Source organism: Heterocephalus glaber, unplaced genomic scaffold, assembly GCF_053883595.1.
Source record: "Heterocephalus glaber isolate CG9 unplaced genomic scaffold, H.glaber_assembly_v1.0 deba00000347, whole genome shotgun sequence".
Taxonomy (NCBI): Eukaryota; Metazoa; Chordata; class Mammalia; order Rodentia; family Bathyergidae; genus Heterocephalus; species Heterocephalus glaber.
Window position 1 is genome coordinate 26,262,025 of NW_028258143.1, and position 13,442 is coordinate 26,275,466.

Genomic DNA, 13,442 nt, shown 5'->3' on the forward strand with positions numbered 1-13,442 from the left:
GTTGCACATATCTTTACTCCCTTTTCTTTTGAAAGGCCATGGCCATTTTAGGATTAACTGATGTTTACTTCATTGTTAGCTATTACCCATCTTTCACAGTTTCACAAGAAATATTAACTAAGTTTAACATAAATGTTTTTCACTAAAGATTAATTTCCTCCTTGCTGTCAAAAGTAGTTATTTGTCTTTCTCTGCCTGAATTATTTCAGGAAACTGAATGTCCTCCAGGTCCCAAATGGCAGGTTTTTTTACTTCTTTTAAAATGTGTTAAGATTTCATTGTGCATATGTACTGTACCGCATTTTGTTTATCTGTGTGTCTATTGATGGCCACTTCCGCTGTCTTCAGGTGAAGTACTAGGTACATATATTCATTAGTTTGATTTAGTCTTTTCACAGTTGAATGCATATGTCAAAACACCGTATTGCACCCTGTGAATATGTACGATTCTTGTCAATTAAAAAATAAAATTTAAAAAGTAGTTAGAAATGACCACCCTACTCTAAAAGTTACTTTTTTATAAATTTGCCTTCAAAACAGGCTTTTTCTGTGGAAATCCATGCCAAATGTAAAACTCAGGACTTTGCTATTCCTAAGAGCCCTCCTCCGCCTTCCCACAGACTTAACGACAGGACACTGAGTATGTCCAGGGGCAAAGGCTTGTGCTTTCTCTCTACCTAGGCCTTTCTCTGCTCTTTCACACCTTTGATTTCCTCCAAACCTCTACATCTAAGAGTCCTAGCCTGCATGCAGTTAGGGTGCCTCATAGCAGGCCTTACCCTGAGGTGGGCCTCTGATCTGGATTCTGATAGGAACGAAAGCATCTCCTCATGGCACACTGTCCTTCACTTGAAAAATAATATTGTATAATCTCTACTGGCTACATTTTATTATTCCCAAGCTATCCTAGTTTTCTCTGAAGTTTGGAAGTTCTCTTCCCCAGACAGGCAGGAAGTATGACGGAGTAATCTACATGGTTCCTCAGCCTCTGAATTCTAACACACATATCTAGCAATATATGCAGGGCAAGCACCTGTGTCAGAAAAAAGTGTGCTTGACCTGGGTAGAACAGGTCCTATATGCACTAACTTTGAAGTGGGGGAATGGTAACTGCATGCTTGGATGGGGTGATTTGCTTTCATCCTGGCTAAATGCTCCCTTCATCTGCAAAGTTTTCTTTATTTTGATTTAATACTGGGAATGGAACTCAGATTCTCAGCCATGCTAGGTAATTACTGTACCCCCAAGCCACATCTTCCACAGCTTCTGCTGTTTCTGTCACTGGATTGTCCCTATGATGTACATTCTGGGGTATCTCTACACTGACTTATTTACAGGAGTGCTCTTACTATTTGTTTTCAAGGTTTTAGAGACAGATTATTTTGTAGTGTATCTGAGTTAAGAAAATAGGCACTGCACACTCAAAAAAAGGAAAAATACAAAATTGAGGAAAACATCTGTAATACCAGAGCTCCAGGAGGATCAGAAGTTTGAGCCCAGGCTGGGTAACTTAGTGGATTAGCAAGATCTGGTCTCAAACAAACAAATCCCAAAAAGGTAAACAAATAAATAAAATAAAGTAAACAACAACAACAAAAAAAGAAAATTTAGAAAGTGTTGGGCATGTAGCCCAGTCCAAAAGCCCTAGATTTAAACAACAGTACCAAATTTTTTTTAGAAAAGGAAAAATAACCTATAACCATAGATTAGAAACTCAAAACCAAAACGTCACATTATTTTTTAACAATACGTTAATATGGTAAGGTAGCCCTGTGAGCTCCTTCCATGATTTGTTTGCATGGACGAACATTCTTAATGTGAAGTCAGTTCATATCTGTGAATGTTTGCAGTTCAAATGGTTGTAAGTCAGGGGTTTACTGAATAATAGTTGATGTTTTGTCAATGCTAGTATTAAGGAGGTTTTAAAACAATTATTTAGTGATGCCCCCATCCCATCACCTATTTGGAGAAAACAATTTAGGATCTATGTGTTCTAGGAAACAGAATGTAGCTAGGAAATTATTGTTTTTATGCTTTTAAAAGACAAAGATGTAGACAGGAGCTTCTATTACATCAGTTACCTGACAAGCTCTACATATATACTATGATCAAATTGTCATGAAGCTATATAATTGAAAAATTGCAATACGGTATAGAACTCAAAATTGATAGTGATATTGAAATTTTGTATTTGTATTTATATTGTATGCATCACTTTGATTTCGACTACTATTGTATAACAAAATATTATAATTGTACTTGAAAATGCAACCAAACTTTGGCTTCTATTTTAATTTGACTACTTACCACCAAATATATGTCAACTTTCCCATTGCTGAGACAGAATGCCTAATATACACAGCTTACAGTAGGAAATGTTTTATTTGGCTCACTGTTTCTTAGGGTCAGTTCATGGTCGACTGGCTCCAAAGCAGAAATATCTGGTGAAAGAGCATGGTGGAACAGAGCTGCTCATTTCATGGCAGCTGGGGAGTTAGGAGAGAAGGAAAACCCAGAAAGAGATCCAGTTATGTCCTCCACAGGTGCTCCCCGTGACTCACCACCTCTAACCAGACCTCCATCTCCAAATAGTGCATTCACTTATAGCCTCATCAGTCCATTAATGCACCATGAGTACAGTACTCCATGATAAAGTCCCTTCCCCAAACCCCACCTCTGAACACATATTGTAGGGGGTCATTTCAGATTAATACTAAGTTTATGGCTTCCTAATAGTAGCTCTGGATCAGATCCAGCTGAGTAGATGAGCTATTTGCTTCTTTCACGAGTTTGATTAGAGTTGTCATTTCTGGGCTATTAAATTTCTACTGTTTTAAAAAAAGGAATTATTTTTCCTGCTTTTTTAAATTCTAGGAGATTTTGTTACAGAAAAAAATCTCATATATATTTACTGTAAAACATTTGCAAATTACAGGCATTTTTGAATAAAAAAATTAGAAACTCCCAACTTAACGACCACTTTGAATCCTTGTAGGTCTACCTTCTATGTTCCGACAGATAATAGTTGCTGTGTATGGTATTTCTGTATATAAATATTTGCTTATCCACATACCATAGTTTTAATATATGTTTACATAGTTGTCACTGAAAATATTAAATGTGTTATTCTGCAACTTGCTTTTTTCAGACAAAAATTATCTTAGAGATCTTCTTTCTTGCCCATTAAATCAGCATTAAAATGAATGCTACCTGCCCATGTAAATGACTGTACAGTATCCTGTAATATGATGGCATCATTTCTTATTTTTAATTCTTTTACTATGAATATTCAATGCATGAATGATTTTTCACTATTACAAACAATGTTGTAGTAAAAAGGCTTGAGTTCTGACTTAGTCTTTTTTCTACTTTTCACATTATCATCATTACTATTGAGCAGAATCCCCACTTAGAATTCTTAGACAGTGCACTTTCTGAGGCTGATGGATTTGGCCAAATTGCTGAAGGGACATCGGCTTTTGTACAGACCACAAGGGACTTACTTCAGAATGGGTTGCCCTGACCTGGTGGGGAAATGGCCCTCCCCCAGGAGCTAATGTTACCACAGGGACATTCAGACCTCCTTAGAGTGAGAGTACATCCATGCAGGGAGGCACTGCTACAAGCTCCTCTTGCTCAGAACTTGCCAAGGACCCTTAGCCAGGTGTGGGCCAGGGGCCACCTCAGCTGGGACAATCCACTAAGGATACTCTGCTCTTAGCTCCTTTTCTCAGCCTTTGTCATTTCTATCCCACAGCTGCTTCCGTGGCCCTTGGCATGTGCTTGGCTAACAATAAATAAATTTTCAAAGTCTTTGAATGTTTTTTTAAAATGTAGACTCTTCATCACGTACAAGGAGAAAAAATAATTCTATCTCCTTTGCACATCTGCCCTTTAAATATTTTCTGGAAATGTCATGAGCTAATACATGCAATTCTCTTAGAACTCACACAATTGTAGCTGTTTTTTTTTTTTTTTGGCTGTAGCACTGTCATTTTCTGGATGTACAAGGCAATAAATCTCTAAGTAAAATTTTATTATGCAATGGGAAAATCAAATCCGAGATTTGTCACTTATTAATATAAAACCTAAATCATTTTAGCTTCCTGAAGCTTCAGGTTTTTATTTTGTTAAAAAGAAAAAAAGTGGGAAGAATAAGTACCTCTGGGGAGTACTGGCTGACTTCACAATAATATGCATCTAGCAAATGGGCTTATAGTCAGTTCTCAAAAGATGTCATCATTTTTATTATATTCTTATGCATTTTCACAATATGTTTAATAAAGTAAGAGGCAATTTTTGCTTATAGATATTAAATGAATGTCTAAGAAAAATACATATACGTGAAGAACATAGAAATAATATCATGTCAGCATAAAGTTAATTCAACATCAAACTCTGGGGAAAGGATGGAAATGGCACTGAGGACCCCTCACCCCCAAAGTGTGGATTCTCTTTGCAAGTCTAACAGTAAAAATCATCTTTTAATGGATGAGTCCTCCTTGAGTAAAAATAAACCTAGAAATTGTATAACTGAACTGCTGTGGACTCTCTGAACTCCTGCCAAGGTGACCCAGGTGTCATCTCAGGGAGTGCAGGGCCAGAACATGAATGCAAATTAGTAAACTGAAACCTAATCAATTGAGCCATGTCTTGTGTGGAGAAAGCCTATTAGAACAGAATGGAGATGGTCAGCCTGAAGCCCACAAGGACAGCTCAAGTACTCAAGTCCTCGGGCTGTGCTTCCAGCACTGTCCAGAGAAGTCGTGCACTAAGTGGGGTAAATACTAGCAAGCAAGAAGCGGCTCTCTGTAGATGGATCACAGGAACTTGTGCTGGGGCTCAGTAAATGGCTTGAGATCCAAATCTGTGTTCAAAACCCAGCCTCTCCAGTATCAGCCTGAGAATGTTTGTGACTGCTTTGTACCTCAGTTCCAGCTCATGTACAATGCAGGTTATTATTACAACATCCTCATGAGGTTGTTCTCAGAATTAAATGGGCTCGTCTATGAAATGCTATTCCAGTAGCCCAGAAGTCAGGGACAGGAAAAGCCCACTCCCACACTAAGCTACAAGAATGTGAGTTGCTCAGCTGGAACCCCCAGCCAGCATTAAGTTCTAAGAATAGCAGGCTCGAGATCTATCTAGCATCACTTCTAAATCCAGGTAATTTTCATCAGAAAATTCTCCTCTTTACAAAAGACAGTTTTTACTTTAAACAAGATCTTATCATCCATTTCATTATGTTAAATTTATTTGGTTTCAGGGTTTGGGTAGCTCAGTAGTAGCACATTTTCTTGGTATGCACAAGGCATTGAGTTTGACCCCAGTACTAAGAAAAAGAGCAAAGAAAATAATAGAAGGAAGAAAGAAGAAAGTTAGTCTACCTGTAAGAGATACAGACTTTGTAAAAAGTTTTAGATAGTGAAACATGAATATTGTTAACATTTTATGGATATGTTTCTGGAAGTAATAAGAAGAATGAAAAGAAGTACACAAGTTGAGAGACTGGAAGCAGGCAGCCAGTTTAACTTACCAATTTGAAGGTCTACAAAGAGACTTTGTGGTCTCAAAACTGAGGGCAAAAAGGTGAGCATCACACAGTTGAAAGTAGAGATTTAAAAATGACATTGGTGAAAGCTGTTAGTGAAGAATGAGTAATGAAGTAAGAAAGATGGAAGAAATGAAGACCTGCAAGTTTATGACCTTAGGATCTGGGTGTCCAGAGTGAGTCATTCACAGAGGAGAGAAACTGAGGCAAGCAGGAAAGCAGAGCTATGGGAGAATGAATGGCAAACACCTATTGGGTTCTAGAGGAGATACTAGGTAGTCAATTGATTAAAAATATGTTTAGGAAAAGTGTGTGTGTGTAAGACAATACTGTAAAATTTTGCAACAAAGTGTATCAAGTGCAAGTTAGATTCTGATGTATTATAAGGAAATTACCAATGTAATGAGAGAAGTCTCATTAGTATGAGGGGAAAAGACTGGTCTTCTAGGTTGAAAAGGAAAAGGAAGCATAGATAAAAAGGAATAAATGAGAGAATACAGACAATTATCTTTAAAAAATAGTTTGGCTCTGAAGAGAAAATGAAAAATAACTAGATTGAGAGGTAGGGAAAAATAAGTCAAAGCATATGAGCTGAAAGAGCTGGGACACAGGGAGAAATTGAAGGTGCAGAGTGAGAGGAGCCCTTCACTAAGGGAATATATTTTGAAAAAAGCAGGGAAAGATGGTACTCAAAACACAATGTGAAATATTAGCCATGGAAGAAGGGCAGGTTCTTCAAGCCAAAAGGAAACCAGTCACTAAGGGTATGGATTGCCAAACTTTTTATTTAAACTTATCATGTAATTAAGTTCATTTTCCTATATAATATCTACCTACCTTCCAATGGGCAAAACAAGAATTTTATGCATATGTCAATTTATTAATAAATAGCAGAAATCATTATATACAAGAAATGAAATTAGAACAGAGAAGAAATGGAGAATGTAGAATATTTAGGAATGGTTTTGAGGACAAACTGGATTTGAACATAATGAAATTTGGAGAATTGAAGAAAATAAATCATTGATTTATTTCAGATAATGAGAAAGATATACTTTGAGTCATCAAAATCTCACTGAAGTCCATTTACTAGTCCAGCCCAATAGTCTTGATTTAATCTGCTTGCTTCCTGACTAGGGTTGATTGCAGCCTAGGAAAACAAATGTTTATGATTTTTTTTATTATTTCCTTCTTAATATCCAGAGCATATAAACCAAATGATGGCTCCAAAAAATCTCCATCCATGGTAGGATCCTTAATCAATTTCATACGTGTAAACTCTAAGGCCATTGTCTGTGGTATGGTGTATTACACTCAGGGTACTGTGCCTTCTAAGCAAGCATTACTGAACTATATCCCTAGCCTTTTACTTTCCTGATAGTAAAGTAGCTTTGAACAACCATTGGCAATATTCATACACCAAGACTTGATTTTGTTTTCTCATGTCTAATTGTAAAGAACTCTATGCTTTAAGTTTCTAGTCTAGTTATACAAAAAAATACATCTGAAAATTTTAAACATGTACACAAATTGGCTTGTCTTTCTTTTTATGTTGTTTATTCAGGAAACTAAAAATAATATTCTAGCTGAAGTCTGGTCTGTGTAGAGCACAATGGGATGGATATTATCCTGGTGTAGACTGCATATTGACCATATTTAATGCTTGCCTTTGCTTTTCTATTGCTCCAAGTGCTCCTTTAGCTCATTTTGAGCTTCTTGTCAACTAATCCCCTGAGTCTATTTTATCTGGAAGTTTTAAGAAGAAATGCAAAAGAGAAATAATTGCTTGCTAAACAAAGATAAGGCAGAATAATTGACAAGCTTCATTTAGCTCTTGCAGAGTAGCTTGCAAACTACTCCGTTACCACCACAGGAAATCATGCCCCCATTCAAAGGGAGGTCATTCAGAGTCTTTTGAGATTAGTCCACTCAGATCTACTCAAAGGTGGCAAAAAGGCCTGAGGTCTTGAGTTCTTCAATAATTTCCTAAGTCTGCCTACCATATGAACACTATTTTATTTGTTAATTTAGGACTGAAAGAAGGAAAGACCTAAAAAAGGGGAAAGACACTCAAATAAAGGTTGTAGAGCAACAGTTAAGCAAAGTGGGTTGATGAAGACAAATGGCAGCATTTGGCATTTTGCCCCACTTTGTTCCAAGGCTACAATAGGAAATCATCATCCACCTCCCCTCTGATCTTCTGAATCTAGTGATATCCCATGATTCAGCTAGTTAAGAGGAGATGATATTAACTAATTCTGTGTCACACCCTTGCTCTTGAGACTACTTGAATTTTCTCTTGACCCATGCATTCTTTGTTTATGTCATGGATCTTTCTTGAGATCTATTCCATGAATCCTATAGTCTCATAAATAGGAAGCCATAGCCTGCCTGCTCATTCATTCCAACAATCATTTTTCCTTTCTTCTTTTTTTTCAGATGTGCTTTGTTTTCAATTTATTTTAAACATTACCAAGTATTTCAATAACCAGGTACTGAGTCCCTACTATATGACAATGAGTTAGCTAGTTTGCATATATTATCTACTTTGACTTATATAGCAATATCCACTTAATATTATTATTAACTTTTAAAAGATAAGGAAAGCAAGGCTCAGAGTGACCTCACTGATAAACGACTACTATGTTGAGGCATATAGATTCAACTCCTGCCCATCTAATTACAGTGGGAATGCTTTCCCACCTTACTCAAACACCACTCAGCTATAGTTACAGAGGACCTTATACATTGTTTAAGGGGAAGTAAAAGTCTGAAAAGTGCATTAAATCCCATTTATAGCTACAGACTCTCTGCCTCCCAGTAGGAGCCACTATAATTTGCAACATTTTATCGTGACTAAAATCTACTACCACCCTTATAACTCTCACTATTGCCATCATCCCAAATAGGCTATCCATTGTTTTTGAAAAGTTGGAATCACACCTGTTATCTAAAATTTTGGTTGAATGCAATCATTCTTATTGTGCTCCTAAGTGGGTGAATAATATGTACCTTCGTCTTGATGTCTACTTGGTCCTTACACTGAACATAGCACTTGCATTGGTTTTATTGGTCCACTCAGTGTTGTTCCCACTCTATTGTTATTTTATTTTTTAAAGAATTGTAAACTCTTCCAAGATTTGAAAATGGAAAAATCTTCCACTAATATTCCATACTCATGAATTGCATAACTACCTGTTGTTAATTGATGTCATTGACTTACTTTAGAAGGGACCTACTTTCTCTCAGCCTCCCCTCCCACATGCACACAGTGAAATAGTGTGTCTGGTTCCATTTATGAGTAGCACACGCGTGGATTCACTCATTTTTATTTGTTATGTGCTTCCAGTAAATATTTAAAATGATATCCATTTCTGTTGCTTTAAACAGCTTTGGAGATCAACTTACTTGCTTTTGTATGTTAAAGTTTTCAAATTAAAAATATTCTTGGTAATAATATGCCTTGCATCATCCAACTAAATATGAATTTCTTCTCCTTTATTTGGAAAAGATTTTTACTCATAGAATACTATTTATATATGTCAATGCTTTGACACAAAGACATCAAGTTGATACAGACGAGGTGCCACAGTGTGTAAGGGAGTCAGAAGCAGGCATTCGATGGGTTGACTTCAGAACCCACCATTTTTACCTGCAAAACAAAAATAGAGAGAAATAAAATTCTGTAGCATTACAGTTTATTTGGGTGAGGGTCTAGGTTTAGTCTCCATTCTACTGTGGATATTTGAGATTTGTTTTAAAATTTCTCAGCTTGAAAATAGTTTGGAATGTAAAGACAAGTTTGCTCTGTGTCTATGCAGCATTTATAGATGTGCTTTCAACACATAGATAATAAAAACACATATAATAAATAAAACTTATTCTAGATCATTTGAGTATTTCTGGCCTCTAAATATGGTACTTGAATTATAGCTACCGTATAATGCATTTCTTTGTATTTTTGTTTAATAAAGGAAAGTGTCCAGCTATTTGATTTATTTATATAACTAGGTTAACTTCATAAATTTTTTCTCAAACTTTCAGAAGTGATTCTATATTTTAAAATTTAATTTCCCACATGTGTTACATAATAAGAAATCTAACACAGAATCATATCTGAATGCATAAAAAATAAGTTGACTTGCAGAGTAGTTCAAGAATGTTAAAGAGAACTAAAATAGATGTTACCATTACCATTTTGACTATTTAACACAGACAAGATATCATATTCAGTGATTATATAATCTCATTTAATACTTTCCAAGCTATTATCAGATGTGTCTTCATTTAAACATCGAGCATAGTAAGGATTTTAGAGAGAAATTATTTGCTCAATAACACAGATAGGAACTGGGCCTTGGGATTCCAGAACAAACCTGTGTACTTGTAAAGCTATGTCCTTGAAGCACATGTTATATTACTGGGGAATGTCAAGGATGTGTCTTGATTCCTGCCCCTAATGCCTGTGATATTACTTAATAGCTCTCAGCCTCAGTTTCTCCATTTGCAAATGAAAAAAAATTCACTCACATCAAAATATTGCTTGGAAAAATTTTGTATTCCCTTGTCTATCTATGTATCTATGTATCTATGTATCTATGTATCTATGTATCTATCTATCCCCAGCTGTAGCTCCTTGTATATTTCTGGTTCAAAATATTTATACATTCAGTCCCAGTTTCTTACTATCCATTTTTACTGTCAGCCAAATGGTATAATCCTCACCTTATATCTAATGCACAATTTAACAAGGGGGAAAATAATGGCTTATTGTTTTTTTAAACTTGTAAAATGTAACTAATAAATTATTGATTTTCATAATTAACAAGAACAAAGTCAGAATCATTAACTAAGAAGATCTTTGAAAGGAAGAACAAAATGAAAAGGGGCCACTAACTATAAAAGAAAGATTTGCATTTACATGAGTTAAAAGGTGATCAGAAACATCTAAGGCTGATTAAAACCTTTGGCAGGTGGCTGAACCACGCCCCGGGGGGACTGTTGCGAGGGACTGGTGATGCCCATTTGAGGTTGGTTACTAAGATAGCCAGTCTTTTTATGGGGAAGTGAGGTGATGACCAGTGTGACACTGTGGCTGCACGGGGTAGGCAGAGCAGCAATCTTTGTAAACTGTCCATATTTCCACAAGCACATTTAGGGAGGATGTAGAATCCAATGCTGTTTGGAAGCAGGCATGGGTTTGTGATTGGCATTCCAGCCTCACATGCACTCCTGAGATCAAAGGCCTCTGTTACCCCTCCCTGCTGTAGGGCGCTGCAACCAGCACAAATCACTTTGTGAAGAGAGGTCTTGACATACAGACCCTAGGTTATCCACATTTTGTCCTCTTTTTTCTTAAATTTGTATTTTTCAGGACAAATGATACTGGCTTTCTTTCCTTCAAAGACCACTTGCCTGTCACTCAGATAGTTATCACCGATACCAACAGATCAAACTCAGAAGCTGCTTGGAGAATTGGTCCCTTGCGTTGCTATGGTGACCGTGAGTACTAAATTGAAAGAAGCTTTCTCTGCATTACATGAGCACAAGATGCTTTTAGTCCCTTATCCCTTTTCCCTGCAGTGTCCCATAATCTGAAAATTATTTCCATGCCCAGTGCTTTTCCAACCCACATTGAAATCCATGATCCATACTTAAGGATTTTCTCATTTGCAGGACACTTCTGGAATGCTGTCTCATTTTATACAGAAGCCTCTTATCTCCACTTTCCTACCTTCCACGCGGAATTCAGTGCCGACATTTCCTTCTTTTTTAAAACCACCGCTTTATCTGGAGTTTTCCTAGAAAACCTGGGCATTAAAGACTTCATCCGACTTGAAATAAGCTGTAAGTGCCTTCATTTATGAATTAATTCATCGGTCAACTGAAGAAGGTGTAGCCTTTATCTTTGCCACCAACCACTAGTGCATATTTGTACTGTCAAGTTAACCACACTGGACTTTGGTAAAATCGGAAGTGATAATTTCTAGTTCTTCCAAGTGCTTTATGGTTTCACTAGATTCTATCAGTATTTATTGATCACCTTCTCATCAAAGTAAGTGTGTCCTAAAAATCTCATTGGATACCTATTATTGGGTCCATTATCTGAGCCATGAGCTTTCTTTGCCTTTCTTTCCTGTAACTTTCAGCTTGTACACCACAGGATCACACTTTCTACAGAAAATAGAAATTATTAATACTATGCATTCTGTTCATATATGGTATCTACATTTTTGTTGTCCTAGTGCTTCAAAACTAATTTCCTAACTTATCTCTAGCCACGAGGAAAGTGTGAGTGTTCTATCAGAGTTCACCAGGTGTCTCCACTTCTTCCCCACAAACAGTGGTGTAGTCACAGAACTAGATGCCAGAATATACATTTTCTTGTCAACACCTTGTCTCTAATGTACAGATTAGATTCATTAATAATCATAACATGAAAGAAAAAGCAATAAATATGTGTATGGTATAAATACTCTATCATTGAGTACTTTATATGTGGACATGCTAATAAAAATAAATTCTAGTGCATAAAAGAAAACAAAATAAAGTGGTTAATTTATCTACTTTTTGAAAAGAAAAAGTATATACTGGTCTGTTTCAGTAATAATAACATTATAGTTCCTGTTTCTAAGCCTTTATTTCTACAAATTTTTCATAGACTATGAAAAATCAATTTTCTGTATATGTTCTTTCTCAAAAAAGTATAAATCATGTTTCTCTTTTTTATTTTGAGCAAAGAGTGCTTTTTATTAATTTTAAATTATATTTCTTTTCTGCATAAATCTATACATATGCAAGTAGGAAAGATTTAAAAATTAAGAATGTCAGTAAAGATTTGTAAACATTTTGTTTCAGAATAAATTTCAGAAATTATGACATTATATCTTTCTTAAATATTAATTCTAGTATCTTACAAATATCTCTGCAATCAAAATAATTACACAGAATATTTTCAACCAGAAAATCATCATAGATTTCTATTCTGTTAGGTAAAAATAAAGCTCTCAAAGGTTTGGAATTGCTCAAACTCTCTGGGAATGCATTTTTTGTCTCGAGCCCCCATGGAGGACATATCCATTCATGCATTCAATAGTAGATTCAAGGTAAACAATAATAGTGCAGGAATTATTTAAAAGAAAAGTTAGAATCTGAGTTCTAAGTCTTGAAATAAGCATTTATTTGAGTTTACATGTGTAGGAGCCCACAGTATATCTGGAGTTGTCTCTATTCCCCCTAGACTATACTATTTATTGAATGGCAATTAATAACATTTACTGATTTGAAATTTACAAATATATGATTAAAAATTAAGCATAACTTTAACATCTGTTAACAGACCAACATCAGAATTTTTGGTGGAGGAATGTTTCATTATTAGGATTTCTTAGAATAACTGGAGAATGATGATGATGATAGAAAAAGATATATTTCTAGTTGCTTTTGCCAATGCCTCTGGGTACTCTGCCCTCTGTGCACCCCCTCATAGTTCATAAGCAGGGTGGACTGCCCCTCTGCCTTGCCTTATTATGCCCATGGCTACATTGACCCACACTTATCATTGGACCCCACCCTCCGTGTCTCTCATCACCATTTTCCTATGCTCTGAGTGAGGTGATGGACCACATCACAGCCCTGATGTGACTGCATGCAGTGCCTTGGGAAGCACAAGCATCATCTCATGAACAGAAACTGGAGATTTGAGAGCTCCAGTAACGGAGACAAATGCCTTGGCAGAAGGAGGTAGCAGAGGTATTTGTGTAAGTCTCCAGCAAATCACCAAGCAGCTAAGTGTTTCTTTTGCAGCTACAGCAGAGTACATGCAAGGAAAGAGAGCTTTTTAATTGGTAGTTGTGATTTCCTTTTACTCCAAGGATTTGAACTACTAATG

The 13,442-nt window shown here is 36.2% G+C and overlaps 1 protein-coding gene across 5 annotated transcripts in view; it reads left to right on the forward strand.

The window, feature by feature from the left end:
- The window catches only part of Cntnap5 (contactin associated protein family member 5), an 874,588-nt gene that overhangs the window by 691,285 nt on the left and 169,861 nt on the right, over positions 1-13,442 (forward strand). For all 5 annotated transcript variants that reach the window (XM_087198285.1, XM_021236419.2, XM_021236420.2 and 2 more), the window contains 2 exons: positions 10,926-11,053; positions 11,228-11,398. In XM_087198285.1, coding sequence (XP_087054411.1) covers positions 10,926-11,053; positions 11,228-11,398 — 299 coding nt within the window. The remainder of the gene's footprint in view (positions 1-10,925; positions 11,054-11,227; positions 11,399-13,442) is intronic.